General features: G+C 43.8%; 1 protein-coding gene across 1 annotated transcript in view; it reads left to right on the top strand.

The window, feature by feature from the left end:
• Positions 1-25538, top strand: part of CRABP2 (cellular retinoic acid binding protein 2) — a 31306-nt gene extending 5768 nt beyond the window's left edge. The window contains exons 2-4 of the mRNA XM_077258216.1: positions 13399-13577; positions 21767-21883; positions 24312-25538. Coding sequence (XP_077114331.1) covers positions 13399-13577; positions 21767-21883; positions 24312-24362 — 347 coding nt within the window. The 3' untranslated portion in view covers positions 24363-25538. The remainder of the gene's footprint in view (positions 1-13398; positions 13578-21766; positions 21884-24311) is intronic.
• The last annotated feature ends 293 nt before the right edge of the window (positions 25539-25831 follow it).

Genomic DNA, 25831 nt, shown 5'->3' with positions numbered 1-25831 from the left:
ACAGATGGCAGGCTTCTACCCTTCTACGTGTGTGTGTGTGTGTGTATATATACAGATTGCAGGCTTCTCCCCCTGTATGTATGTGTGTATACAGACGGCAGGCTTCTACCCTTCTACGTGTGTGTGTGTGTATACAGATGGCAGGCTTCTCCCCCTGTGCGTGTGTGTATACAGACGGCAGGCTTCCACCCGTGTGTGTGTGTGTGTGTGTGTGTGTGTGTATATATACAGATGGCAGGCTTCTACCCCTGTGCTTGTGTGTGTGTATACAGACGGCAGGCTTCTACCCCTGTGCGTGTGTGTGTGTGTATACATACAGCAGTCTTCTACGTGTGTGTGTGTGTGTGTGTGTGTGTGTGTATATACAGATGGCAGGCTTCTCCCCGTGTGTGTATATTCAGACGGCAGGCTTCTACCCGTGTGTGTGTGTATATACAGATTGCAGGCTTCTCCCCTGTATGTATGTGTGCATACAGACGGCAGGCTTCTACCCCTGTGCGTGTGTGTATACAGACGGCAGGCTTCTACGTGTGTGTGTGTATATACAGATGGCAGGCTTCTCCCCGTGTGTGTATATTCAGACGGCAGGCTTCTACCCGTGTGTGTGTGTGTGTATATACAGATTGCAGGCTTCTCCCCTGTATGTATGTGTGCATACAGACGGCAGGCTTCTACCCCTGTGCGTGTGTGTATACAGACGGCAGGCTTCTACGTGTGTGTGTGTGTGTGTGTGTGTGTGTGTGTGTATATATATATACAGATGGCAGGCTTCTCCCCCTGTGCGTGTGTGTGTGTATACAGACAGCAGGCTTCTACCCGTGTGTGTACAGACGGCAGGCTTCCACCCGTGTGTGTGCGTGCGTGTGTGTATACAGACAGCAGGCTTCCACCCGTGTGTGTGTGTGTGTGTGTGTGTACAGACGGCAGGCTTCTACCCTTCTACGTGTGTGTATACAGATGGCAGGCTTCTACATGCGTGCGTGTGTGTATACAGACGGCAGGCTTCTACCCTTCTACGTGTGTGTGTGTGTGTGTATATATACAGATTGCAGGCTTCTCCCCTGTATGTATGTGTGTATACAGACGGCAGGCTTCACCCCCTGTGCGTGTGTGTATACAGACGGCAGGCTTCTACCCTTCTACGTGTGTGTGTATACAGACGGTAGGCTTCTACGTATGTGTGTGTGTGTGTATATAGACGGCAGGCTTCTACCCTTGTGCGTGTTTACAGACGGCAGGCTTCTACGTGTGTGTGTGAGTAGACGGCAGGCTTCCACCCGTGTGTGTGTGTGTATATATACAGATTGCAGGCTTCTCCCGTGTGTGTGTGTATAAAGATGGCAGGCTTCTTCCGTGTGTGTATAGACTGCAGGCTTCTCCCCTCATTGTTTCGTGCCTTCTTGGTTATTGATAACTTACAGATAAATTACTAATTACAACTGTCATCACTTTCCCCACCCACCTCCACAGCTGCTTGCAGGGTGTGAATCTCTGCACGTGCCCTGTGTGGGATGGTGTTATTACTTTGGCCATATGTGCCCTACAATCACTGAACATTTTGGAGACTCCTACCCCCAGACTCTGCATGACATATCTAGGTATTGAAAATGGGGTGATACCAAAAGGGTCTCCTAACCCAAATAGCCACACTCTATTCTATGGGCCGAGTCTGGCAATGCAGCTCAGTCCCATTCACTTAATTATGAAATGTGTATTTAATACACAATAGCTGCCCTCACTTGGTAAGGAAAATGGGTTCATATTGCAGACTCGCAAATCAAGATGCATCATTAAACGTCTTGTGCCCCTTTAAATCCTTAAAACTTGCAGTGACTCCTTCTTACCTGCAGCACTAAAATATAATAATTATGCTAGGAAATCGGCCAATGCTTGGCTTCAGTAAATATTCAGAAGATTTAAAGAGCCCAATAAAGTATTAACGATATCAAAGCGCGCCGTAGTTTTATTTTAATAGGATATTAAAAGCTGGCGGGGACCCGGGTGTCTGAGGATTTCGAGAAGCGTCTGATCTTGGGTTCTGGTTTGTCTGTTCTACACATTGTCAAATACCCCTGAGGGTGCAGGAATGTGAGCCTGGCACAACTGCACAGTCAAACTTGCACAGGCCATAGTCTAATTTTCTTCAAAGTACTAACATTTCTTTAACATCCAAATAAGTTATTGGTCGCCAGGCAGACTTTTCAATTTTAGGTTTCCTCGAAGTTCTACTAATGTCTAAAAGTTGGAGAGCTCTGTAAACTGTTTCCACCTTCTGAATAGATCATTATTCAATGTTTTCAGGCTTTTAATCAGGAGCCAGTATAAAAGCCAAGACATGGAATACAGAAGCCCCATAAACTTTAAGTAGCTATTGCCCCTACTCTCGCATACACAGGAATGCTTGGCTCAGCTGAACGCTCCTGGGTTCCCTGTTGGAGATCCATTACCATTCTCCTTAGGCAGAGGCTGGGAACAAAAAAAAATCAACGGCTGGAAATCTAATGTACCAGACTCTTGTCGGGGGCAGTAGGGAGGCCCCTATAAATGACTGTAAGCCAATCATGCCCATATAGGTACTCTATTAACTTCTCGTTATTAAAATAATTGATCAAATACTTTTACAATAGTCTTTGTCTCATTTAATTTATATTATATTAAAGAACACACTGGCATCAATGCATAGCCTTCTCCTGTAACATTTCCAAATCTAGAGGGAAAGTGTCTTTTGTTTTGTTTTGTTTAGTAGTTGATGCTGGGGAGCTTATTTAATTTTTACTTTTCTTCTATTGCTCCATCATATTCAGCACCTCTCTACAGACATTATCACTGCATCCATTAGGTCTTACATTCTAAAATCCCTATCAGTTTGTCTTTCGAGTGTGGGAGGAAACCAACGTACTCAAAAGAATTTCACGCAAACTCAGGGAGAGCTTGCAAAATCCTTTCATGGTATTAGAATATGGGGTTCAAATGGTGTTAACCAATGAGCCATGCGCTTTCAGTAGACTTATCATCAGAGGCAGTATTGCAATGATAAATCATACCTGTATGGGTTAGCACCGCAGCCTTGCAGCGCTGGGGTTAAAATCCCACCAAGGACAACATCTGCAAGGAGTTTGTATGTTCTCCCCGTGTTTGCGTGGGTTTCCTCCGGGCACTCTGGTTTCCTCCCACATTCCAAAAAACATACTGATAGGGATTCTAGATTGAGCCCCATCAGGGACAGCGATGATAATGTGTCCAAACTGTATAGCGCTGCAGAATGTTGGCCCTATATAAATAAAGATTATTATATACAGCTAATAATGCAAAATATACCAATCATAATGGGTGATGTCACAGCTCTTCATGCTCCCTCTCCCTTCACAATGACCATTGCACATGCACATTGGATGCTTCAATACAAAAGATTGGGGCGGAGTTTTTCTATTGTTGCTAATGTACATGTGAATTTTCTGAAACGGTTATTGTGAAAAAAAAAAAACCCACAAAACCTTGCATTTGCCATTATGAAAACTAAAGTTTTCTATTTTTAATGTACATTCTAATGTGGTGAAAGCTACCAAATTTATTAATAACTTATTGCTTAAAACAGATTTTAATGTTTAAGTCATTTTCTGATTTAATAGCTAATCCAAATTGCATGTCAGTGGCAAATGAGTTAATTCTCTAAATCCCACTAGTATTTAGTGCATGCCACACACAACAGGTGCAGTAGTCCCCACCACCCTCCACACTCCCAATGTTTCGATAGACATTGGACAGCCAGGTCGTTGGCAGAATCTTGGCTCTCGACCAGGACAGCTCGGCCAGCTGGAAGGAAAGACTGTTGGGGTTGTGAATTTGACACAGAACTTATTCTACATCCTCTGCTGAGAGAGAACCATTATGATTTTTCTCCACAGGCTTCTGCAACTGCATGAAAAATCAGTAGGACTTAACTGGTGGGCGGTAGATGCAGCAGGTATCTGGGCACAGAGTTAAGAAAACAGAACATTTTTATATATATAATATAAAAAAAAAAATCATGTTACTTTCAATCATGTGTTTGTTGTTTTTTTTTGTTTTTTTTTCAGGACACTTTAAGACTAATATATCTAAACCGATAATAAAACCTTTTTATCTAAAATAGTGGTCTGATTACTGGAGTGGTATCTTTAAAAAAAAATAAAATAAATAAAAAAAATTGCTCAGCGAATTTTCTAAAAATTGTTATTTCACAGCTGGTCAAGAGGTATTATCATAGTCTGTATAAAAGCAGTAGTGAATCTGGATAGTGTGTGGACCTCACAGATTAGCAATAGAGCTATGGAGATAAAGCCATAAAAGAACTGAATAACCAATACAAATAGTGTGTGACAGCACAGCCATGAAGCAATGGTTAGCATCTGTTTTCTAATAGCCATATATGTTGAGGTCATTTTGACATTAATAAAGACACACACACACACACACACACACACACACACACACACACACACACACACACACACACACACACACACACACACACACACACACACACACACACACACACACACACACTATAGATGTTGACCAATCGTTCAGCTGGCAGCTATCTTTCTCTACTTATACCTATACAAGAGAATTTATCTAGTGTCGACTGAAGGATCGTTTGTTCGAAATCTTTTTCCCCTATATTATCTGTCGCGGAAGAGATGGAAGTCCCCAAAACACAGTAGACCCAGGGAACTTGGCAGGACCAACTGGCTAAGTCTAATGTCTATGGATGCCTAATTAACTAATGATACCTGATTGAGGTATCTAACTTGATGGTGGCAATTAGTACCTAACTAGTCTTTTGACTAGTACTATTTTAACTGTGCATGCCCACAATCAGTAATACTAGCGAACTGGATGCAGCGTACTTTCGCTGCCTCCAAAACGCTGCATCATATAGTACAAGCACATTGGATTAATAGAAATCTCATACCCCCTGTGCTTTTTCCGCTGCATAAAATCATGTACGGTGTGAGTTTCCGAGCCACATTATGTCCATTTCTCTTGCGGGAATGCTCAGTCTTCTGTGTGGAATTTCCCCATAGACTTGCATTAGTTACAGAAAAGCCACAGTTGAAAAAAGCACATGTCTTGTAAGTGCATTTATGTAGGTGTTTAGTCTGGTTTTAATAAATGGAGGGGGGGGGGGTCCCCCTATTCTTGAAAACAAGACAAGGTAAAGCAGACAGCTGTGAGCTGGGTATAGCATACACTCCCATTACTATCCTAGTAATGAAGAGAAGGGGAAAAAAAAAACACTATCCCTTTGTTCACCGATTTATTGGGAAAAAAAATCCCTATCATGTCTGCCTTAATCCAACAAATCTAAAGGTCCAGAAAAGGATACTTGAAAAACCTAAAAAGACAGAAATAAAAACACAGTCCATCGTTCACCAATTTATTACCCAAAAATGTTTCTACAATGCTCTGCCATAGTCCACGTTCCCTGAATCTTGTTCTGGCTACTGTGAATAGCAGCAAAGTTCCTGCTATTCACAGGTGCTGAGAAGTGATGACAATGCCATCGCTGGCTCATCCTGCGCTCGGCGAGACTCGGTGGCTCTGATGGGCATCATAGTCACTATCTAACTCCTGTGAACAGCGGTCATTTACTGCTAGTCACAGATGCTGGAGCGGGATTTGAGTAACCTGGTCTACGGCGGAGCCTCGAGGAACAATTTTGGACACATCCCCCCCCCCCCCATTACTAACCCCAGGGGTTGATGGCAGCTTTGATTTTTGACAAATCACAGCTGTCGTAAACCCCAACTACCATTAGCCTGATTGCCACCGCACCAGGGCAAATGGGGAAGAGCCAGGCAAAGCGCCAAAGTTGGCACATGTATTGTGATACCCAAATACTGGGGTGGCTGTGGGCTTGTATTTTTAGGCTGGAAAGGGCAAAATGACTATGAACCCCCCCCCCCCCCAAGCCTGATAATTTCTCTGGATATAAAAATATATATATATATATATATATATCTCCCCATGTCATTTCTCTATTTGGTTAATTCATGTACAGTAAACTACACATGCAAGGAACTAATTAAAAATATATATATATATATTAGATAGATAATCTCTCATGTTTCCACTCCTCAGTGTGTCTGGGATGCGTTTACAGACAGCTCAGCCAACCGATCTGGTGCAGGGTAGTGCTGAAGCTGCCAGTGTTGATTGAAAACTCGGCTGTCCAATCTGAGACTGGGAGGCGGTGGCTGTCTCTAAGTGTTTTATTGTCCCAGGTGATTGCCAGGTTACTTAACTGGGCTGTTTGTTTGTTTTTTTTTTGTTTTTTTTCCCAGACCTTTACCAGTTGTACCTTCAGCTATGGTGTGGCTTGTCTCTCTCTGCCTTGTGTTCTGTTTGTAGATCTTTTGTTGCCTGACCTTGGAACTCGCTCTGACCATCCGTCTGGTTAACCCCAATCTTCTGTGATCCATTCTCCTCCTGTATTCTGACCTTGGAATGGTACCTGACTACGCCTTTGTCTCTTCCCTCTGATTGACGTACCTTCCTGGCTTTTGACCTCAGACTACTGACTATCCCGTCTCACGGCTAGACGGTGAGAAGTCACTCGGTGTCACACTTTGCACATCTAAGATAATAGTCAAAAATGCATACAAAAGCAAGTGAGCTGAGGTATGTAATTTATGCAGAAATTTAGCTGTGAAAGCCTGAACATTCTCAGTATCCATGCATGGTGGGGTCAAAAGAAATTGCTATGTGAATGCCTTAAAGGTTCATTTACCTTAATGGTGTTTTTTTTTTTTTTTTTTTTTTTATTGCCCTTCTGATTAAACATCGTTTTTCATGGATTTAAAGTCAAAAGACCCTTAATAAGCACGTATCACTTGCCATACATTTGTATACCGGTATATTTTACGTGGTTTAAATGCCGCTGTTCTGAATCCGTTGCTGTGTTTCTCTTGTTCCAGCACGTCTCATCCTTTTTTGAGATATGACCTCCTGTTCACTGTATAGAAATTTAGTTGTTAGCCAACTGGATGTAGTCCTATAGAGAAGAGTTGAGGATCAAACCAACCTGGCTAACAAGACTAAATTGATATACAGGAAGAGTGGGCTATGTCTCGGGAACGGAGAGGCGCATGAACAAGAGAAACACTGGATTTGGTAGAACAGGAGCATGTACCCCAAGTTGAAGAAAATCAGATTTGCAAATGGTTCAGTTGAAATCCTGTGACACCATCGTGTTTAAGCAAATAGTAATTCGCAATATGTCCTTACTGTTGATAAAAGTGCAGCAGCAGTAGTCTCAGATGATTCCTAACTACACATGGCTTGACGGCCTCAAATGGTCTCATCCAATAATGATAAATTTTCTGTAGCGCCAAGATATTCCACTGCACTTTACATTTTAGAGGGGAATTGTACAGACAGATACTCTTTATATGAAGTGAGTCTTAAATCAAAAATGGGCTCCTCACAATTTTGTCAACCAGAAAGAGGATGAAGCCTGCCTTCTCTCCACAAGGAACAAAACAGTTGGTCTACAAACCACATTTTATTTTTTTGCTATAGCTGCTAACAGTCCCCATACACAGACTAATGTCTGAAATGGTAGGCTCAGAAGATAGTCTACTGTGTATCAGGCCTGCCAGGAGAAATAAGGATCTAGCATGTCTGATTTTAAGAATGCCAATCCATCTCTTCTTGATAAGAGGAATCTTGGTGTATGGGGGAGAGCAGCCAGCGGTCCGATTGGTCAAACCATCTTTTGGCCGACAGCTGTCTATTGAGTATGGGGTCTTAGTCCATGATTGACCCCCCTGGACTTAATATAATATCTTATGACCCCATTCAAATTAAACTCTTGTCGTCTTGACCTTTCCAAATGGTAACAAGTCATTTTGATCATTTCCTTCAACCTTAGCTTAACCCCTGGTCATTGACCAGTTAATTTTTTACATCAAACAAAAAAGGCAATAGACCACCTCAATGTGCAATGTTTATGGCTGTTTGATGATCCTCTGATTCACAAGCAGAAAACAGCTCTGGAGTTTTAGTGCCTTCTGCATTGTCCATGAGGATTGTGTAAATCTTCTGACTTTATGGCCTATAGAAAGATCAAAGCAGGTGTAGAATGAGAAAGTTGTCTTGTATTCCTGGTCAGTGACTTGCAAAGAATTTAACACCTCCAATAGACAAGTTACTTTGAACCTAATTCTATATCGTGGTCTAAAGTCAGAACTGGAATTTAGAAAGTCTACTGGCAGAAATTTGTATAGGGCTCCTGATGACCCTACATTAAAAAAATAAATATATATATATATATCTCTATCTCCATAGAAAATGAGTCATCTGCTTCTGTAAATTGTTATCTTTGTATTTTTTGGCTTTCTAGCCTACCATAGGATATAAATGGAAGATTCCTGTAATTTGTTAGTTCTGTGCCTCAATGCAAAATCCATACCATGACCCCCCCCCCCCCCCCCCCCCCAACTAGCATCCATTTGTAGTATTGCTCTCCTCTAGGGTTGAGCAAAATAATTTGGAAGACATTGGTAGTCCATGATCACCGGACTAGAGTCCAACAGACCTTCACTTAACTACTTGCATCCCTGGCACTGTTTCTGATTAGTTGGTTCGGTATGACCGCTTTCCTGTCAAGAGATGTGTCTTGGATGTCGGCAAATAAAAGAAGGTTCGAAAAGATTTTGCCTGGCAGTAAAGGAATACTGACATAACTGTTTGACTAGGGTCCTGCATATCATTCTGCTCAACTCTAGTCTCCTTTTGGGTCCCTGCAGTCTCCAGGGTCATACCCTTCTGCCCCCCATAACTATAACCCTGAAAATTGTATAAATGTAGTATTGTTTTCTGTGCGGCACCCTGGGGTTAGGGTACCACAGAAGTGCTGCCGTCCTCTCTGGGAGGGTAGTGCTATGCCTGGAAACAAGAGGGATCTCTTTGACAGGTGACACACACACACACACACACACACACACACACACACACACACACACACACACACACACACACACACACACACACACACACACACACACACACACACACACACACACACACACACCTCAAGATCCTGGTTTGGAGGAGGAGTCAGACAGTTGGTCCTGAGACCAGTGAGTGCAGTTGAGTCTGGAGAGCAGACAGGAAAGGAGCAGAGGAGAGATTTCAGGGCTCAAAGCTGCAAGAGGGCTTCCTAGGAGCGCCAAAACGCAGAAACCGGGAGCCTGAGGCTAGAGTGGAACTGTAGGAGAACCGGAGGGCACAGAACTACATGTATACTATCCAAATTAAGCTTGTGGTACAGCAGCACCCTGGAGTCAATGTGCAGAGACCCCAGAAGGAACTGCTCAAACTGCCTACCATACAGGCACTGTCCCAGGACGGGAAGGAACCAGGACCTTGTTAGGACATTATAGCAAGCGCACAGTGGAAGGCTCCCAACCTGACTTGCAAGGGGATTTCACTTGTTTCCGGGCTGCCTGGACACCTGATGTACCTGTTGCCGGTACCCTGGACTGAGGCCTGTTACATCTTCAGTAAACCAAGTAAAGACTGCAATGCTGTGTCCTTTACTCATTGACTGGCATACACAATCATCTCCATACACCTTGGGAGTCCTGGGGACCCCACTTCACCTGTGGGAAGTGTCACCATCACTGCCGCAAACCCCCCCCCACCCCCCCCCCCCGAGGACCCCTTTTTAAGCAGCGTCAGTCCCCCCTATTAACCAAACCCCACAGGTGGCGTCATGACAGACTTTATCACAATTCCCTTTAAAGGTTTCCCTTTTACAGTGAGTCCCAGGGCCACGGACCGGGTGGCACCCACCGTGACATCCCCTTTAAAAGCGACTGGACCCGGTGCAGAGTACCCCACTGCCCTGGTGGGCAACTCAAATGTAGGGTACAACAATGTGTAATCTTCATAAAATTGTGAAAAATTGATTTTTAATAATTAATACAACTTATTGTAGCCTAACAAATAAGACTTTAAAATAAAGTTAAAACCATGTCATCTTTATCGTTGCTATAAAGGTTATCACAGGCCACCTATGATAGAAGTTTTGAGTTGACGGGAGGAACGTGAGCTCAGTGACTGCCAAAGTTACCTCCATCGGCAGCCAAGGCACCAAGCAAACAAGGGCTTTATTCTTCATTCATTCCAGACAAGATGAGTCTTATGAGGAAATGACAGCTCTGTCTATTTTGTGTCCCGAGGTGGATCATACTTGTCTCTAACAAAGACGTGACCTTCCATCCGATGAGGCGAAATCATGTGTCTGCTCTGAACTTGTATCTTGTGGAGGGTGAAGACCTCACAAGCCATACTAGTCATCCCTTCTGATACTAATTTCTCCTCTCGTTTTCCTAGAGTTCAGATTCTTGATGCTCCACAATCCAAGTATTGTATATTTCCAAGAATAACGTTATTTCTGCTTTCTTGGGAAAGGCGATATCTTCTCTCCTATCAACGGTAATTGTGAGATTCGCCTCCCTCCTGGATGGGTGTCAAGGTCATAGTGGGGAAAGAGCAGAGAGATTTAGCATAACTGGTTTCATCCAGGGCAACCAATTTCTGAATGTTTGTTTGTTTTTCTTGGGGGGGGGGGGGGGGGGTTGGAAATAAAAAAAAAAAAAAAAAAAAAAATATGCACAACCCCTAATTGGGGACACTAAAAAGTCTTTACACTCCTATGGAGACTAACAGGTCTCATTCCAGCAGACACTGCCCATTTTAATAGGTGGAGATCGCACCCATATCCTGGAGTCTGAGAACCCAAATTCTCCTTTGCCCCATAAACTAGAGCAGTACTAGTATCTTCATTGAGATCAAAGGGACCTTTAGCAGTGGTCTAGGGGCAAATTAAAACTACTGGGACCTAGTGATTAAACTGGGACATGGCCCTCAACTTCCACTACCTCTTAGGGTATGTTTCCACGGTCAGGAAACGCTGCTTTTTTGACGCTGCGCAGAGCTGCAGCGTCAAAAAAGCAGCGTCCAGATGTTCCAGCATAGTGGAGGGGATTGTATGAAATCCCGTCTCCACTCTGCGTGGAAACCCGCACGCGGCGGCCCTGCGACTCCGGACATGCTGCGCGTCTTTTCAGATCGCAGCATGTCCGTACACCTTGCGGGGACGCAGCGTACCCGCAAGGCATATCACAGGGCGCTATGGGAGCGAGCGATCATCCCGGATGTGAAGAGTTAACACATCCGGCATGATCGCGTCCCAGGAAGGGGGCGGGGCTTAGCGCCGAGCGGCTTCGCCGCTGCGGCGATGCCGCCGCCCCTCCGGACCGTGGAGCCATACCCTTATAGGAGAAACAATACTTCTTGGATCCCGGTCAGACACCTCACAGCCAAACCAGATCTCCACTTTGCATTGACAAAGGGCAGTACCCCGAAACCGTGTCTGCAAATTGAGATTCTGGTTTGGCTATTATCAGAAGTCATGTGACAAGGCTCGTTAAGGGGTCAACATTGACTTATAGGATTGCTACCTTCCAATAGGTGGCACTAGAGTTCTAGTTCTCTTCCCCTCTGAAGAGACAATTTGCATAATTAGCATATTTCCCAGAGGAGCATTGCGGCTATAAGTCTCCTCATCTTGAGTGATGTTGCTCAAGACACGCCCTTGAGGATCCCGTGAGCAACACCCTATTAATGAAAAACATACGGTACTTTTGTATATTGGACACTCTAGAGACCCCTATCTTTCGGGCTGTATGATTGATTTAAAAAAGCCAAAACTGAATACTCATGGGAGCAGCAGGAATAAAATAAGAGTAAAAGGTGACCATCAAAATGCCAGACCCTCGACATTACATTTTACAATTATTTTTTTATTAATTAAATCAAAACTTTATAACTTTTTTTTTTTCATGAGGGAAGCGGTTGAATAGTAAACTAAGACCGTAACGGGCATACCTGCCAGCAGTCTTTAATTTACAGGGGGTAATATAGAGCCAAAATGTTTCTTGGGGGTTGAGTTTTCAAAGTGGAAACTTCAATGTGCTGATTGTGGCTTTTAAACCTTTAATGTATGTAGTTGATTGAGAAGCTAAAAAAAACACTTTTTCAGTGTAGTCTTTTCTTTTCAGAGATTGGCCAACATCATGCTTTTTCAGAGTGGCGCACTTGAAGTTGCAGTGAAGTATGTCTTTCGCTGTCACGTAGGAATGTTGGGTCGTGTATCTTCTCTAGATTTCTGCTTTCCCACACGTGGCGGTTTTTAGCACACCTCCTTGTTCATGGTATTCAGCATTCCTCATAAACACAGGAGCAATTTGTTTTACCTCTTATTAAAAAATATTTCAGCAATGACCAGCACTCTGCCCCGTCCCCTGACTTATTTTTTTAAAGCACATTGCCTGAAGGAAGTAACGTAATAACACAAGCGTGATGGTTATTTATGCAAAAATTGTACAGATTCTTTTTTTTTTTTTTTTTTTTTTTTTTTTAGGCAAAGAATGTAGAAGTATTCCCGAACATCTTTGTGTACTTGAGTAAGCAGACTTAGGCTGGTTTTATACTAGCATTCGGCAGGACTGCGGATGGCAGCCTTCTTCCTCCATGAAGCCCCACCCACTGCCGCACCTCTTCCTTCAGCTCCACCTACGTCTGCATGCGTCCTGCGTACCCTAGCTTTAACATTGGGTATGCAGGCCATACGTGTGTATGGACCACGCCTAATTAGCTAAAAAGGCTAGATTTATATAAAGGGGAAGGTAAGGCCACATCTCTGGAACAGGAACAAAAGAAAAACCTCATCGTATTCCGGAGAACAGCAGGATTTACACCAGATAAAGTTAATGGCAAGTCATGGGTTCTCTTTAAAGGGATAAGTGAGTGCAAAGTGCCAGTCATGGACTGGAAAATAACTTACTACATACAAGACAATTAGTTAAAAAAAAAATTTCCACTTTGTGTGTGGGTTTTTTTTTTTCTGTCCCCCCCCCCCCACATTTGTGTCTTAGACCAAACTTGTAAAGTATATATTCTAATTGCCCACAGGTGCAGGGGCATCGCAGGAATCCATCTGTCATGTAATGGGGTATAGGTTTCCCCCACTACGTTGACAGACGTTCCTATGACAAATGGGGATAAAATTAGCTGTCCTGAGGAAGAGCGTCTGGGTTCTGTCTCCTCCACCGGCTGACAGATCAGCTGACACTGGGTGACCTTTTTAATGCACTATTTGACAACACCAATTTCCTGCCACGGAAGCAAAGTATAATATATTTTATAACCTAATTTGATTGTTTATTTTTACAAAAGTCAAATTCTTTGGTGGAATCTGATTGATGAATGGTAAAATAAAAGCTGTAATTTTAAAATTGTCATAGGTGGCGCCACTAACAGTCATGTTTTCCCGTTTCGCCGCAGGTGTCAATGTCATGCTGCGGAAAATAGCTGTGGCTGCAGCCTCAAAGCCGGCAGTGGAGATCAAACAGGAAGATGAGACCTTCTACATCAAAACCTCCACGACTGTCCGCACCACCGAGATCAACTTCAAAATCGGAGAAGAGTTTGATGAGCAAACGGTAGATGGTCGTCCGTGTAAGGTAGGGAACTGCTCCTCTTCTGGAAACAATGAGGGTAGTGCAGATCAGACGGCATATCCTTATTGTTAGTATTGATGTAGGACATGGATATCCATAGTGTCCCCATAACAATGAGAAAACCTAGTACCTTTTACAGTGACTCAAAATGGTGCCCTTCATCAGTAGTTTTCACAAACCGTTGACTCAAAAGTTACTCATCAGGCCAACAACACAGAATCAGCTTTCCCAATGGAAAAAAAAGGGCCAGCTGCCATCCCATAATGGTGCAATTTACTATAGTAGCTCTTTTTTTTTTTTCTTTTTTTTTTTTTTTTTTTTTTTTTTTTAATAAAGCAATTCATAATATGTAATTTCTCCAGCTCATAATATAGCCATAATTATCCCGATACTGCTCCCTTGCTCCCCCTCCAAAGCTGTACCAGCCACAGTACCCTATAAGGGTATGTGTCCACGTTCAGGATTGCATCAGGATTTGGTCAGGATTTTCCATCAGTATTTGTAAGCCAAAACCAGGAGTGGGTGATAAATACAGAATTGGTGCATATGTTTCTGTTATACTTTTCCTCTAATTGTTCCACTCCTGGTTTTGGCTTACCAATACTGATGGAAAATCCTGATGCAATCCTGAACGTGGACACATACCCTAACAGTGCCATTCACTGTGGCTTACAGCATCCCCATAATAAGCCATATCGCAGTACTCCCAACAATACCATTGTGTCCAGAGCCCTGTAATAATGCCCTCCCTAGTGCCCCAAAACATTGGCAGCCATAGACTCCCCACAACAGTACCAGTCACTAACCTGTGTGGGTCCCGTGACTTACATTCATCCCTGTACATCACGGGCATCGCACCTCTTCCTTCCTGCTTTCAGTCTAAGTTCCCAGTGGAATAGAAATCTGAACCTGATCGTTTCCATCCCTGCACTGACAAGTCATTTTATTGCCGACCACATGAGATTTAATACTGTCATTTACACTTTTTTTTTGCTCGTGAGTGTCAAATATTCCCCCTAAAACCCATTTTTGGATTTCAGCTTGCAGGTGCCTGAAACACAGCACTCATTGTTTCAGCAGAAATTAGAAAAAAAAATCCTCGTATTTTAGGTGGACGCCTATCCCCGCCATTAAATCATGGACCAAATCCGTTCCTGTTTTATGGCGTGCTGGAATATTTCTAATAATATATTAAAGGCTAGTGACAAGCGGGCAGGAATCATTTGGCTTCCCCTGTCTGGGGTAATGAGTCATAAAGATATTTATTTACCGAGCGTCGATTTCCACAATTAACCCCGTGTTCTTTAATTTCCATCCACTGACTGTGGCGAGGAGTCCCAATATTGGAAGGGTAGAAACTGGGAGCTTCGTGTCCCGTGCAGGACGGTTTTAGGCAATCCTTGAGTAACTATTTTAGCAGAGAGGAAATTGCAGTTCTCCTGGATTGCTTTCCGTGAAGCCATTTGTGGCTGGGTAAGGTGAGGTTATGTTGAACTATTGCCATAAAGAAATCTAGCACCGATGTGAGACCATGCCCGATCTTGCATGGAATACATAAGCCAAATGCTTCTTACGATACTTAATTCACAAGTACAAGGAAGAGGGAAATATTATTATGGGACATTTTTAGTATTGAAATTTTGAACTTTATTCTCTTAAAATAATGTGTGAGCAGCCCCTTTTTCTCGAGACCCTCCTCCCTGTAGATGGAGCCTAGAAAGACTCCCATTGAGGGATCTTTTCTTTAGGTGGAATTTAGAAAAAAAATTTCATTTTCGTTCTTGGGAGTCTTCTAGGTCAGAGGTGTCAAACTGCATTCCTCGAGGGCCGCCAACAGGTCATGTTTTCAGGATTTCCTTGTATTGCACAGGTGATAATTTAATCACCTGCACAGAATGATTCCAGCACCTTGTGGAATGCTAAGGAAATCCTGAAAACATGACCTGTTGGTGGCCCTCGAGGAATGCAGTTTGACACCTCTGTTCTAGGTGGAGCCTAGAATGACCATTATTTTCAGTTTCAGGATCTTCTCTTTATATCCTTCTGCCTAAAGTTTAACTGTCACTCTATTTCAGTCGATAGGAACCAGAGTACTGTTTTCATGATATATTACATCTTATAGGGGACCTGTCACTTGCCATAAATATGTATTTTGCTTACCTGTTGTAAATCCTGCCGTTCTCCTGAATGCAGTGATAATAATAAAATATATATATAAATATAATATCCCTAGCCCTCTTTTGTTCCTGAGATATGGCCTCCTCTTCCCTTTTATGTAAATATATTCAGTTTAGCCAAATAGGCGTGTACTTTGTTTCTACACTATGGGTGGCTAACCCAGTTGGCTAATAATACTAGATTTATATGCAGATAAGATGAGGCCATATCTCTGGAACAGAGGCACAGAAAGAAAAACATCGCTGGATTCAAGAGAACAAGGGCCTTTTAAATTAGGTAAAAAAAATTTACATATAATCTGTAGCAAGTGCTGGGTCTTCTTTAAAGGTAACCCTAAAGTTACCTGAAGAATACCGTTCCTTTAAACGGAACTATAAATTGACAAAGCATTAATGCACATTAGACCCCAAGTGGTGTGATGGCCTCATTTATCACCCATGTATTCCCAGAAGGCCCATTTTTAATATAACTCATTATACTAAGGGCATTGAGAAAGTGTTAAAACTCATTATGAGACTGATAAATATCCATTGTCAGAAGTCATTACCTTGTAATAAAGAGAAGGACAACTGATGGCAAGGTGCCACCTAGAACAAAGGCTTCAGATGGGCTTCTTCAGGCATGACAAGTCTAGGGACTGGTCACACTGTTTCCTCAAGTTGTACATGATTCTGATCTCATTATCTGAGACGTGACTCCTCTCTTTGCTTCAGTAATTACTCCTATTGAAATTCTCCTTTGTTATAATTTTTTTCTGCAGCACTTTATATTTTAGTGGGGACTTGTATAGACGATAAAAACATTACAGAAAAACACATAAAATCAAGATGCCAAAAGTGAGGGTCCTGCTTTAAAATCTGTGAGGAAATGGGAGAGACGCAAGGTTAAAAAAAAAAAATGTACGGTCCAGCCATCACTAAGATTCATAGGGCGATTCACAATGCTGAATGAACTAGTGACCAGCCAGTATCAGTAGAAGTACAGACAGAGGGCTAATAAGTGAGTGGAGGGTGTCTACAGATGATAAGAGGGTCCTGATTTTGAAGAAAATCTTGTGTGGGCAAAACGGGGACAGTTAGGGTACCGTCACACATTGACATTTCCATCGCTACGACGTTACGATTCGTGACGTTCTAGCGATATCGTTACGATATCGCTGTGTCTGACACGCTACTGCGATCAGACACCCTGCTGAGAATCATACGTCGTAGCAGATCGTTTGGAACTTTCTTTCGTCGCTTGATCACCCGCTGACATCGCTGGATCGTTGTGTGTGACAGCGATCCAGCGATGTGTTCGCTTGTAACCAGGGTAAACATCGGGTTACTAAGCGCAGGGCCGCGCTTAGTAACCCGATGTTTACCCTGGTTACAAGCGTAAACGTAAAAAAACAAACCGTACATACTCACCCGTCGGTGTCCTTCAGGTCCCTTGCCGTCTGCTTCCTGCTCTGAGTGCCGGCCGGAAAGTGAGAGCAGAGCGCAGCGGTGCTGCGCTCTGCTCTCACTGTACGGCTGCACTCAGAGCAGGAAGCGGACGGCAAGGGACCTGAAGGACACCGACGGGTGAGTATGTACGGTTTGTTTTTTTACGTTTACGCTTGTAACCAGGGTAAACATCGGGTTACTAAGCGCGGCCCTGCGCTTAGTTACCCGATGTTTACCCTGGTTACCCGGGGACTTCGGCATCGCTCCAGCGCCGTGATTGCAACGTGTGACCGCAGTCTACGACGCTGGAGCGATGATCATACGACGCTGCGACGTCACGAATCGTGCCGTCGCAGCGATGAAAATTTCAATGTGTGACGGTACCCTTAGATAAGTGAGGAGAGGTGGGTAGGCCGGTCTAAAAAAAAAAAAAAAAAAAAAAAAAGTGTTTAGGATATGCTTAGAACTGTGGATGTTATGGATTAACTGATTGTCCTGGGTAGTGCAATCCAGAGAATTGGTGCAGCACAAAGTATTGGAGATGGTGGGAGGTTCAAATTGTTGAGAATGTTAGTCTTAGGTGATTAGCAGAACGGAGGGCACGGGTAGGAAGGTAGACTGAGATGAGGGAGTAGATGTAGGGTGGTGCTGTGGAGTGCTTTGGGTGAGAATAATGCGTTTTATATTGAACTTTGTAGTGGATTGGTAACCAGTGCAATGAATGGCACAGGGTAGAGGCACTGGTGTAACTGTTGGAAAGGGATATGATCCTAGCTGCTGCACTCAGAACGGATTGGAGGTGGAGACCAAGAGTTGCAATAGTTTGGTCGAATTTTAGAAATATTTTTGAGTGATGGGTGACCTGAGTGAGTGATCACATGTAGCAGGTTAAGGAACAGTGGAAATGTTGCTGGGGAATAATGGTAGAATGACACATGGAAATGGCAATGTTGGGCGTAGGATTGAGAGAATAATCACTGATATTTGTAGTAACGTGCAGCGCCCCAGGGTCCTGGTCGTTGCAGTAATATCATTCTCCTCTAGGGGGGAGTGATGTTACGTTTGGAGGCAAAAGAAGGACAACTGAATCCAGGTATCGCAAACATGCAACACATTTCGCACTCCAGGCCACCAGGGGGAGCTATGCTCCTATTTATTAGAGCACTCCTCACACTTGCTTAGGTAAAACTGGCTGCCTGGGGAGGAAGCTAGGCAGTTGCTGGCTGAGCTTTGCTCAGGTAGTTTGTCCCTGACAGGGGTGGGAGCCTGTCAGAGGTGGAGATAGAAGGACACTTGTGCCTGCCCTAAGTGCGGCAGTTACTAAGAACGGACACTGAAAGAACTGTATTGTAGAGAGGGTGAAGTCATAGCAAGGGAGTGGATACCAGGAGGAGTTCTGCCCTACACAGGCTGCCTCCTTCTGAGGCACAGTATCCCAGTAGTCGGAACACCGAGGGAGCAACAGTCCTTTATGCCTTGCTCCAGAGACCGGCAGGACAGCTAATTTCACGTTACTGATCCGCCCCTACACCCAGGAGGCAAGGTGGCACCACTTAGAGGCTGGGGCATGATAGAGTCCCTGTAAAACGCCTCAAGCCACCGGTCATATGGGTTTGTCCTATCCATCTGGGGGACAGAGAGAGACAGAACACCAATAACATCTACAACATCTGTGAGGACCTTATGAGAGGCTTAGCAGTAAGGAACTACAACACCACGGCACTAGAGGAAGGCTACTGATTTCTACCTGGATAAGGGGACTCTGGACTTGCCTCCAAACCGGCCGGACTCTGCCTGCCCTGTAATCTGCTGCTCTGGACTGTGGATGCTGAAGCCTTCAGTAAAGGTAAAGAGACTGCAACCTTGTGTCCTCGTTCTTCACTGCGCCTCTCACCATCCACCATTTCCACATTGTGAAGCACTGGGGACATACTTCACCTGTGGGAAGGTATACCATCTAGCTGCCATAACATCACCCCAGCGGACCCCTTAAAGCGGCGCCGGTCACCCTGACCGAATACCACAGGTGGCGTCACAAACATTTCCCCTTTAAATACCTTTCCCTTTTACACGGACGTCCCAAGGGCCACGGACCGGGTCAGCCACCGTGACATCCCCCTTGTGAACCGAAGGACCCAGTACCGAGTACCCCACTGCCCTTGGGGGCGCTCCAAATGCAGTAGAGATGTTTAATCTGTCATCAGCAGAGATGGTACTGGAAACCAAATCTCATTATATACAGCGTCTATTGGACAAACCATTAGTAGAAGAGGAGGGGGCCTAGGACTGGTCTTTGAGGAATCCCAACAGTAAGGGGGAGAGGAGCCAGTAATATATATAGTGAAGGAGCAGTCAGAGGCAAGAGAACAAGGAGAGAACGGTGTCTTTGAGACCGATAGAGCGGAGCATAGTGAGGAGGAGCTGATGAGCCATAGTGTCGAATGCTGCAGAGAGATCCAGGAGAATTGGCAAGGAGTAGTGACCATTAGATTTATGTTCATTCTTTAGTCTAATATATTGCACCTATCTTGTGTTGTTATAATAAGCGAGATTACTAAGAAAATGCAATGAGATGGCAGACACAAAAAAATCCATTTTTGATGGACCTCTTATGGTGTGCCTATAGTTTAGAGAAGGACATGGTGGGGTGTTAGTGTGTGTTTTGTTTTGTTTTGTTTTTTAATATGCATAGCTGTTGTTGGGCACTGGAGATAGAAAAGACTTAATAGCACCAAAAGACTTGAGGCTCTGGGAAAAACACCCAGGGTAGATGCTTCATTGACTAGGTGATAGACACTACTTAATTCAACATGTCGCATCATATTTTTTTTGTTAGATGTTAAGTATATGTGGTGACAGTGCTTCTATTTTGCATAACAAAAAATGTTTTTTACCTATCAGTATCTACACTTAGGGTACTGTCACACAGTACCATTTACATCGCTACGACGGCACGATTCGTGACGTCGTAGCATCGTATGATTATCGCTCCAGCGTCATAGACTGCGGTCACACGTTGCAATCACGGCGCTGGAGCGATGCCGAAGTCCCCGGGTAACCAGGGTAAACATCGGGTTACTAAGCGCAGGGCCGCGCTTAGTAACCCGATGTTTACTCTGGTTACCAGCGTAAACGTAAAAAAAAACAAACAGTACATACTTACATTCCGGTGTCTGTCCCCGGCGTTCTGCTTCTCTCCACTGTGTAAGCGCCATAGCCGGAAAGCAGAGCGGTGACGTCAGACGTCACCGCTGTGCTCGCTTTCCGGCTGGCCGGCGCTCACAGTGCAGAGAAGCTGAGACGCCGGAGGACAGACACCGGAATGTGAGTATGTACTGTTTGTTTTTTTTACGTTTACGCTGGTAACCACGGTAAACATCGGGTTACTAAGCGCGGCCCTGCGCTTAGTTACCCGATGTTTACCCTGGTTACAAGCGAACGCATCGCTGGATCGCTGTCACACACAACGATCCAGCGATGTCAGCGGGTGATCAAGCGACGAAAGAAAGTTCCATACGATCTGCTATGACGTACGATTCTCAGCAGGATCCCTGATCGCTGCTGTGTGTCAGACACTGTGATATCTTATGGATATCGCTAGAACGTCACGGATCGTACCGTCGTAGCGATCAAAGTGTGACTGTGTGACGGTACCCTAAAACTTGCCTGTTCCTGGCCTTTCTTAGTTAGGTCACATAACCCTCAGGTAACAGATTTAGGATCTGAGAAGCTGCCCACCTTCTTTCTCACTTTAAAGGGTTTCCTCCATATTCACCTATGGATATTGTTGTGTAATGCTTGTAAAAATAGGCAGTTTGTACATTTACTGTTCGTATTCAAAAATGGCTAAAAACCATTTACAAACACTTTTGTTGTATGCAGCTGGTTGCCTAGGTGAGACTTCCAATGCTGCTAGCGGCAGTGGCCGAACATGCAAGCTTGTAAGCACTGCTTTGACTACTGGAGCGCTGTTAGCTACTAATCACAGCCAGCTTCAGCTCAGTGTTTACAAAGCTAGACAGAAGTGGTCAGTCTCCTAGGCAACACACCTTAATAAAAGTTGATATTTTAATACTAGTAAAACCAAGCATTGTTGCAATTTACTGTTAAACAATCACTATCCAATAACCCTGAGCTATGAAGCTGAGAATAACCCTTTAAGTAGATGGGATGATAGATTTTCTCACCATGTGTACCTCCAGATTGACCAAGCACCTCATGTTAGTTCAATGAACATACAAGGTATTACAGGATTTGACATCTGCCAATACTTTCATGCCACAACCTTGGAATTTATCAGGTCTGGTCTGTGCACTCTTGAAGGATCAATCAGTGAGCCAGTAATGATTTGTCTCCCTGCCCCCACTCACTTTCCAGTCACAGTCAGACATTGATGAATCAGAGAAATGTGGAAGAGGAGTCAATTGAGTGTTAAATCTCTCAAGGATGAGGTTGGTTGCTGTCTCCTGCATTTGATGGATGATGGCCATGGTTTTGGGTATCCTCTTCTGGAGGACCTGTTTGTTATTTATGGTAACTAAGTGTCTCCTTCTCTTATCTTTGTCTCTTATCTTTGTCTCTCCTCAGAGCTTGGCCAAATGGGAAAGTGAGAACAAGATTGTGTGTGAACAGAAGCTTCTCAAAGGGGATGGTCCCAAGACTTCCTGGACAAGAGAACTGACAAACGATGGAGAACTTATCCTGGTAAGAAAACTAGACCTGATACTTCACCACTTAGGCCAGGGTCACGCTTGCGTGTACAATGCGAGAAACTCGCACAAGTCACTCACATCAATAACCGGCACTCGGGACTGGAGCGTTCAGCTGCATAGAAATATATGCAGCTGAATGCTTTGGTCCCGAGTGCCGGCGGCAGTGCCGGGTATTGATGCGAGAGACTCATGTGAGTTTCTCGCATTGCACACGCAAGTGAGATCCCCGGCCTAAGATTAAACTTAGCTGATTACGATCAGGAACATTGATCTCATCCTGTATTATGTTACAGGACCATTGACCCCTAACTTTAACAACCATAAATGCAGTAAGCCAAACTTTAGCTCAATCATCCAAGTCAAAACGGACAGTGTTATACATTTTACGGAGTAATTTATGGTAATTGTTTTAATGCACAGATAGCACTATGGTCTGGAAACAAGTTGCTCTGGTAGTCATTCATCAATGAAAGGACCTTCCCATAACGTTCCCCGAAAGTCTTCATATTTTTACCCTGTCGCTGAAGAAAAAGTGCAAGGGCCAAAATGAACTAAAATGTGTGACTGCATTGGCATAATCTTTCACTCGAGTTGTTGAACCACAAACCTTCTTCTGTCTGAGAGAATGATGGACTATTACGCCAATGCAGCCACACACAATGTCGGGATCCATGGGTTGGAACAACCAATAAATGCACAATTGGAGGGTTGGTTGTTTTTTTTTTTTTTTTGTTTTTTTTTTTCCCCAGAGGCTTCCACACCTTAATGGGTCTATTGGATATTCCAAATCTGGCCAATCATGTTGGCAAACCATGAGTTGTTTTTTTTTGTTTTTCACTGAGTCTACAGTTACTGTTAGTCCTAAAATAATTCGGTTGACCAGATGACCATTCAATAAGTGTTCAGATACTGTTCATTTTTAAGCCCCCGATATTGACCATAAAGTCATTGAGTCAAGATATCATTCCTATTGAGCTACCCATGTTGACCCTAAAGTAATTCAATGAGACTACAAACTAATATTTTCTTTTCAAGCTAACCATGTTAATCCTAAGTCATTTACTGAGTCTTCATACGGTGGCATAACTAGAGTCCGATGGGCCCCAGTGCAAGATTTGAAATTTATGTATGTATCCCCTTTCTGCTGCTGTTTTTTAACTCCTAGAAAAAAAAACTTCTACTCCCCTCTGCTCCAGCACTGTTTTACCTCCTCTTCTGAAGTAGACACTGCCATGCACGCCAATGTCAGCTGCTGGCCTGAGTGGCCAGCAGCGTGTATTGCCAAGCATGGACTTGACATCAGTGAAAGGCTCACAACTAGTGTTGAGCATTCCGATACCGCAAGTATCGGGTATCGGCCGATACTTGCGGGTATCGGAATTCCGATACCGAGATCCGATACTTTTGTGGTATCGGTATCGAAACAACATTAATGTGTAAAAGAAAGAATTAAAATAAAAAATATTGCTATACTCACCTGTCCGACGCAGCCTGGACCTCACCGAGGGAACCGGCAGCGTTCTTTTCTTAAAATGCGCGCTCTTCCTTCCTTCCGTGACGTCACGGCTTCTGATTGGTCGCGTGCCGCCCATATGGCCGCGACGCGACCAATCACAGCAAGCCGTGACGTAATTTTCAGGTCCTTCTAGGCATTCAGTATTTTAAAATTACGTTCCGGCGTTGTGATGCGTCGCGGTCACATGGGCGACGCGACCAATCACAAGCCGTGACATCACGGGAGGCAGGAGACGCGCGCATTTTAAAATGCGCGCGTGTCCAGCCTCCCGTGATGTCACGGCTTGTGATTGGTCGCGTCGCCCATGTGACCGCGACGCGACCAATCACAACGCCGGAACGTAATTTTAAAATCCTGAAGGACCTGAAATTACGTCACGGCTTGCTGTGATTGGTTGCGTCGCGGCCACATGGGCGGTGCGCGACCAATCACAAGCCGGGACTTCGCGTAAGGAAGTTAAAGCGCGAATTTTAAGCAAACAACGCTGCCGGTTCCCTCGGTAAGGTGCAGGCTGCGTCGGAGAGGTGAGTATAGCAATATTTTTTATTTTAATTCTTTATTTTACACATTAATATGGTTCCCAGGGCCTGAAGGAGAGTTTCCTCTCCTTCAGACCCTGGGAACCATCAGGAATACCGTCCGATACATGAGTCCCATTGACTTGTATTGGTATCGGTATCGGATTAGATCCGATACTTTGCCGGTATCGGCCGATACTTTCCAATACCGATACTTTCAAGTATCGGACGGTATCGCTCAACACTACTCACAACCCAGACCCCCTCTGCTGACCTCTGTGACTGCAGTTGTTATACCCCTGCCTTCATGTGCTGTTTTTAATTGACCTACCCATGTTGACCCTAAGGTTATATTAAACATTAACCTTCCTTCATTCTTCCTACAGACCATGACCGCCGATGATGTCATCTGCACGCGAATTTACATCAGAGAATAAAACCAGTGAACTGCCCAAGGGACCTGAGGCACCACCTTCTGCAGCCGATAGTCTGACTCCCATATAACACATATATTATGAAGCAGAGAGTACCCCGTTTACAGCAACATGCCAACGCTTCTCCTGTAACGTCTCCCATCTTTCATTTACTCATTGGAAGATGGTAGAAATTGGGCACCAAGGAGTGGCATTAACAAGACTGTGAATTGACAACAGAGTTAACAATTGAATTGTCCATTATGTGATAAAGTAAAAAAGTTGATCCGGAGATTAGATGGACCATTCCAAACATTTTATATATATATATATATTTTTTTTTTTATTTTTTTTTTTTTTTTGGGTGGGGGGGGCAGAAACCTTCTGTCGGCCATTCTGAATGTAAGACCATATTTTGCCTATTTTACAATGAGCTACCGACCAAAAGAAGGGTCGCAGGGGAAACTTTTGGTAGCAATAATTTGGCGAAGATGTGAATAAGTAGTGATACCTGAAGGTGTATTGCTGTATTTTATACTATAAGACGCACTGGATAATAAGACATGTGCAAGTTGTATGCATGTAAAATGGAGAAAAAGACACGGGCCGACGTAGCCTTAAGAAGTGAGACTTGGGCTACATTCACAAATCCATGTGTCGTACATGGGTCAATGGTCTCCTGACCCCAACTCAACAGCCTCATACAGTATACGCTTATGAAGGTGGTTTGAGTTTAGGTCATGATGTGTATGGCTGGTCCACACTTGGACTGCGACACATGGATGTGTTCATTTACTCCAAATTGTACCTAATCTATTGGCTGCAATTATCGATGGGGTTACTGTCTTAGGTTATGCCTTAGGTTAGCTAAGGGTAAAAATTGTACAAGTTCTTTTGATATTACGATTTTATGGAAGGAGTCCATGTCTTAATTTGTGAATAAAATGTCAAACTCGCCAAAATTTACCAGCTCGCGTGAAAAAAAAGGATCTTCTTTGACTATGTAACTCTTAACATTTTATACAATTTTTATGTATGTAAAACACATGGCTAGAGAATGTAGTACCGCTAGCTACAAGGATTCTTCTTTTCCCCAGGTAGATGTCTCACGATGCATAAACTAGAAAAAAAAATGCATCAATTCTGTATTTATTTGTCAATATATTTTGTTTTTAATTAAAGAAAAATTCTTTGATTTTATACAGTTTTCTCTTGGTTTGAATTATTAATGGAGACAAGCAAACATATTTGCACTACCCTGATCTGGTTTCCACTACTCTGATTCAGCGAACATCCGTGGTAATCATCCTGTACACTTCTTGCGTTTAATAAGCATCTGCGACATCATGAAGCCATGGCGTGATGCATGTTATGAAGACTATTGGCTAGTGCTCAAGCAACCCTTATGACATCACAGTTGGCCTACTGATTGCAAGAGGCACTCAGGAGATCAGCATTGAAATGCCCGCTGAAGAACTTTGTTCTTCCTTGAT

This window comes from Ranitomeya variabilis, chromosome 1 (genome assembly GCF_051348905.1).
Source record: "Ranitomeya variabilis isolate aRanVar5 chromosome 1, aRanVar5.hap1, whole genome shotgun sequence".
Classification (NCBI taxonomy): domain Eukaryota; kingdom Metazoa; phylum Chordata; class Amphibia; order Anura; family Dendrobatidae; genus Ranitomeya; species Ranitomeya variabilis.
The sequence above is the reverse complement of the archived record's forward strand: the minus strand, read 5'-3'. Positions and strand labels throughout refer to the sequence as shown.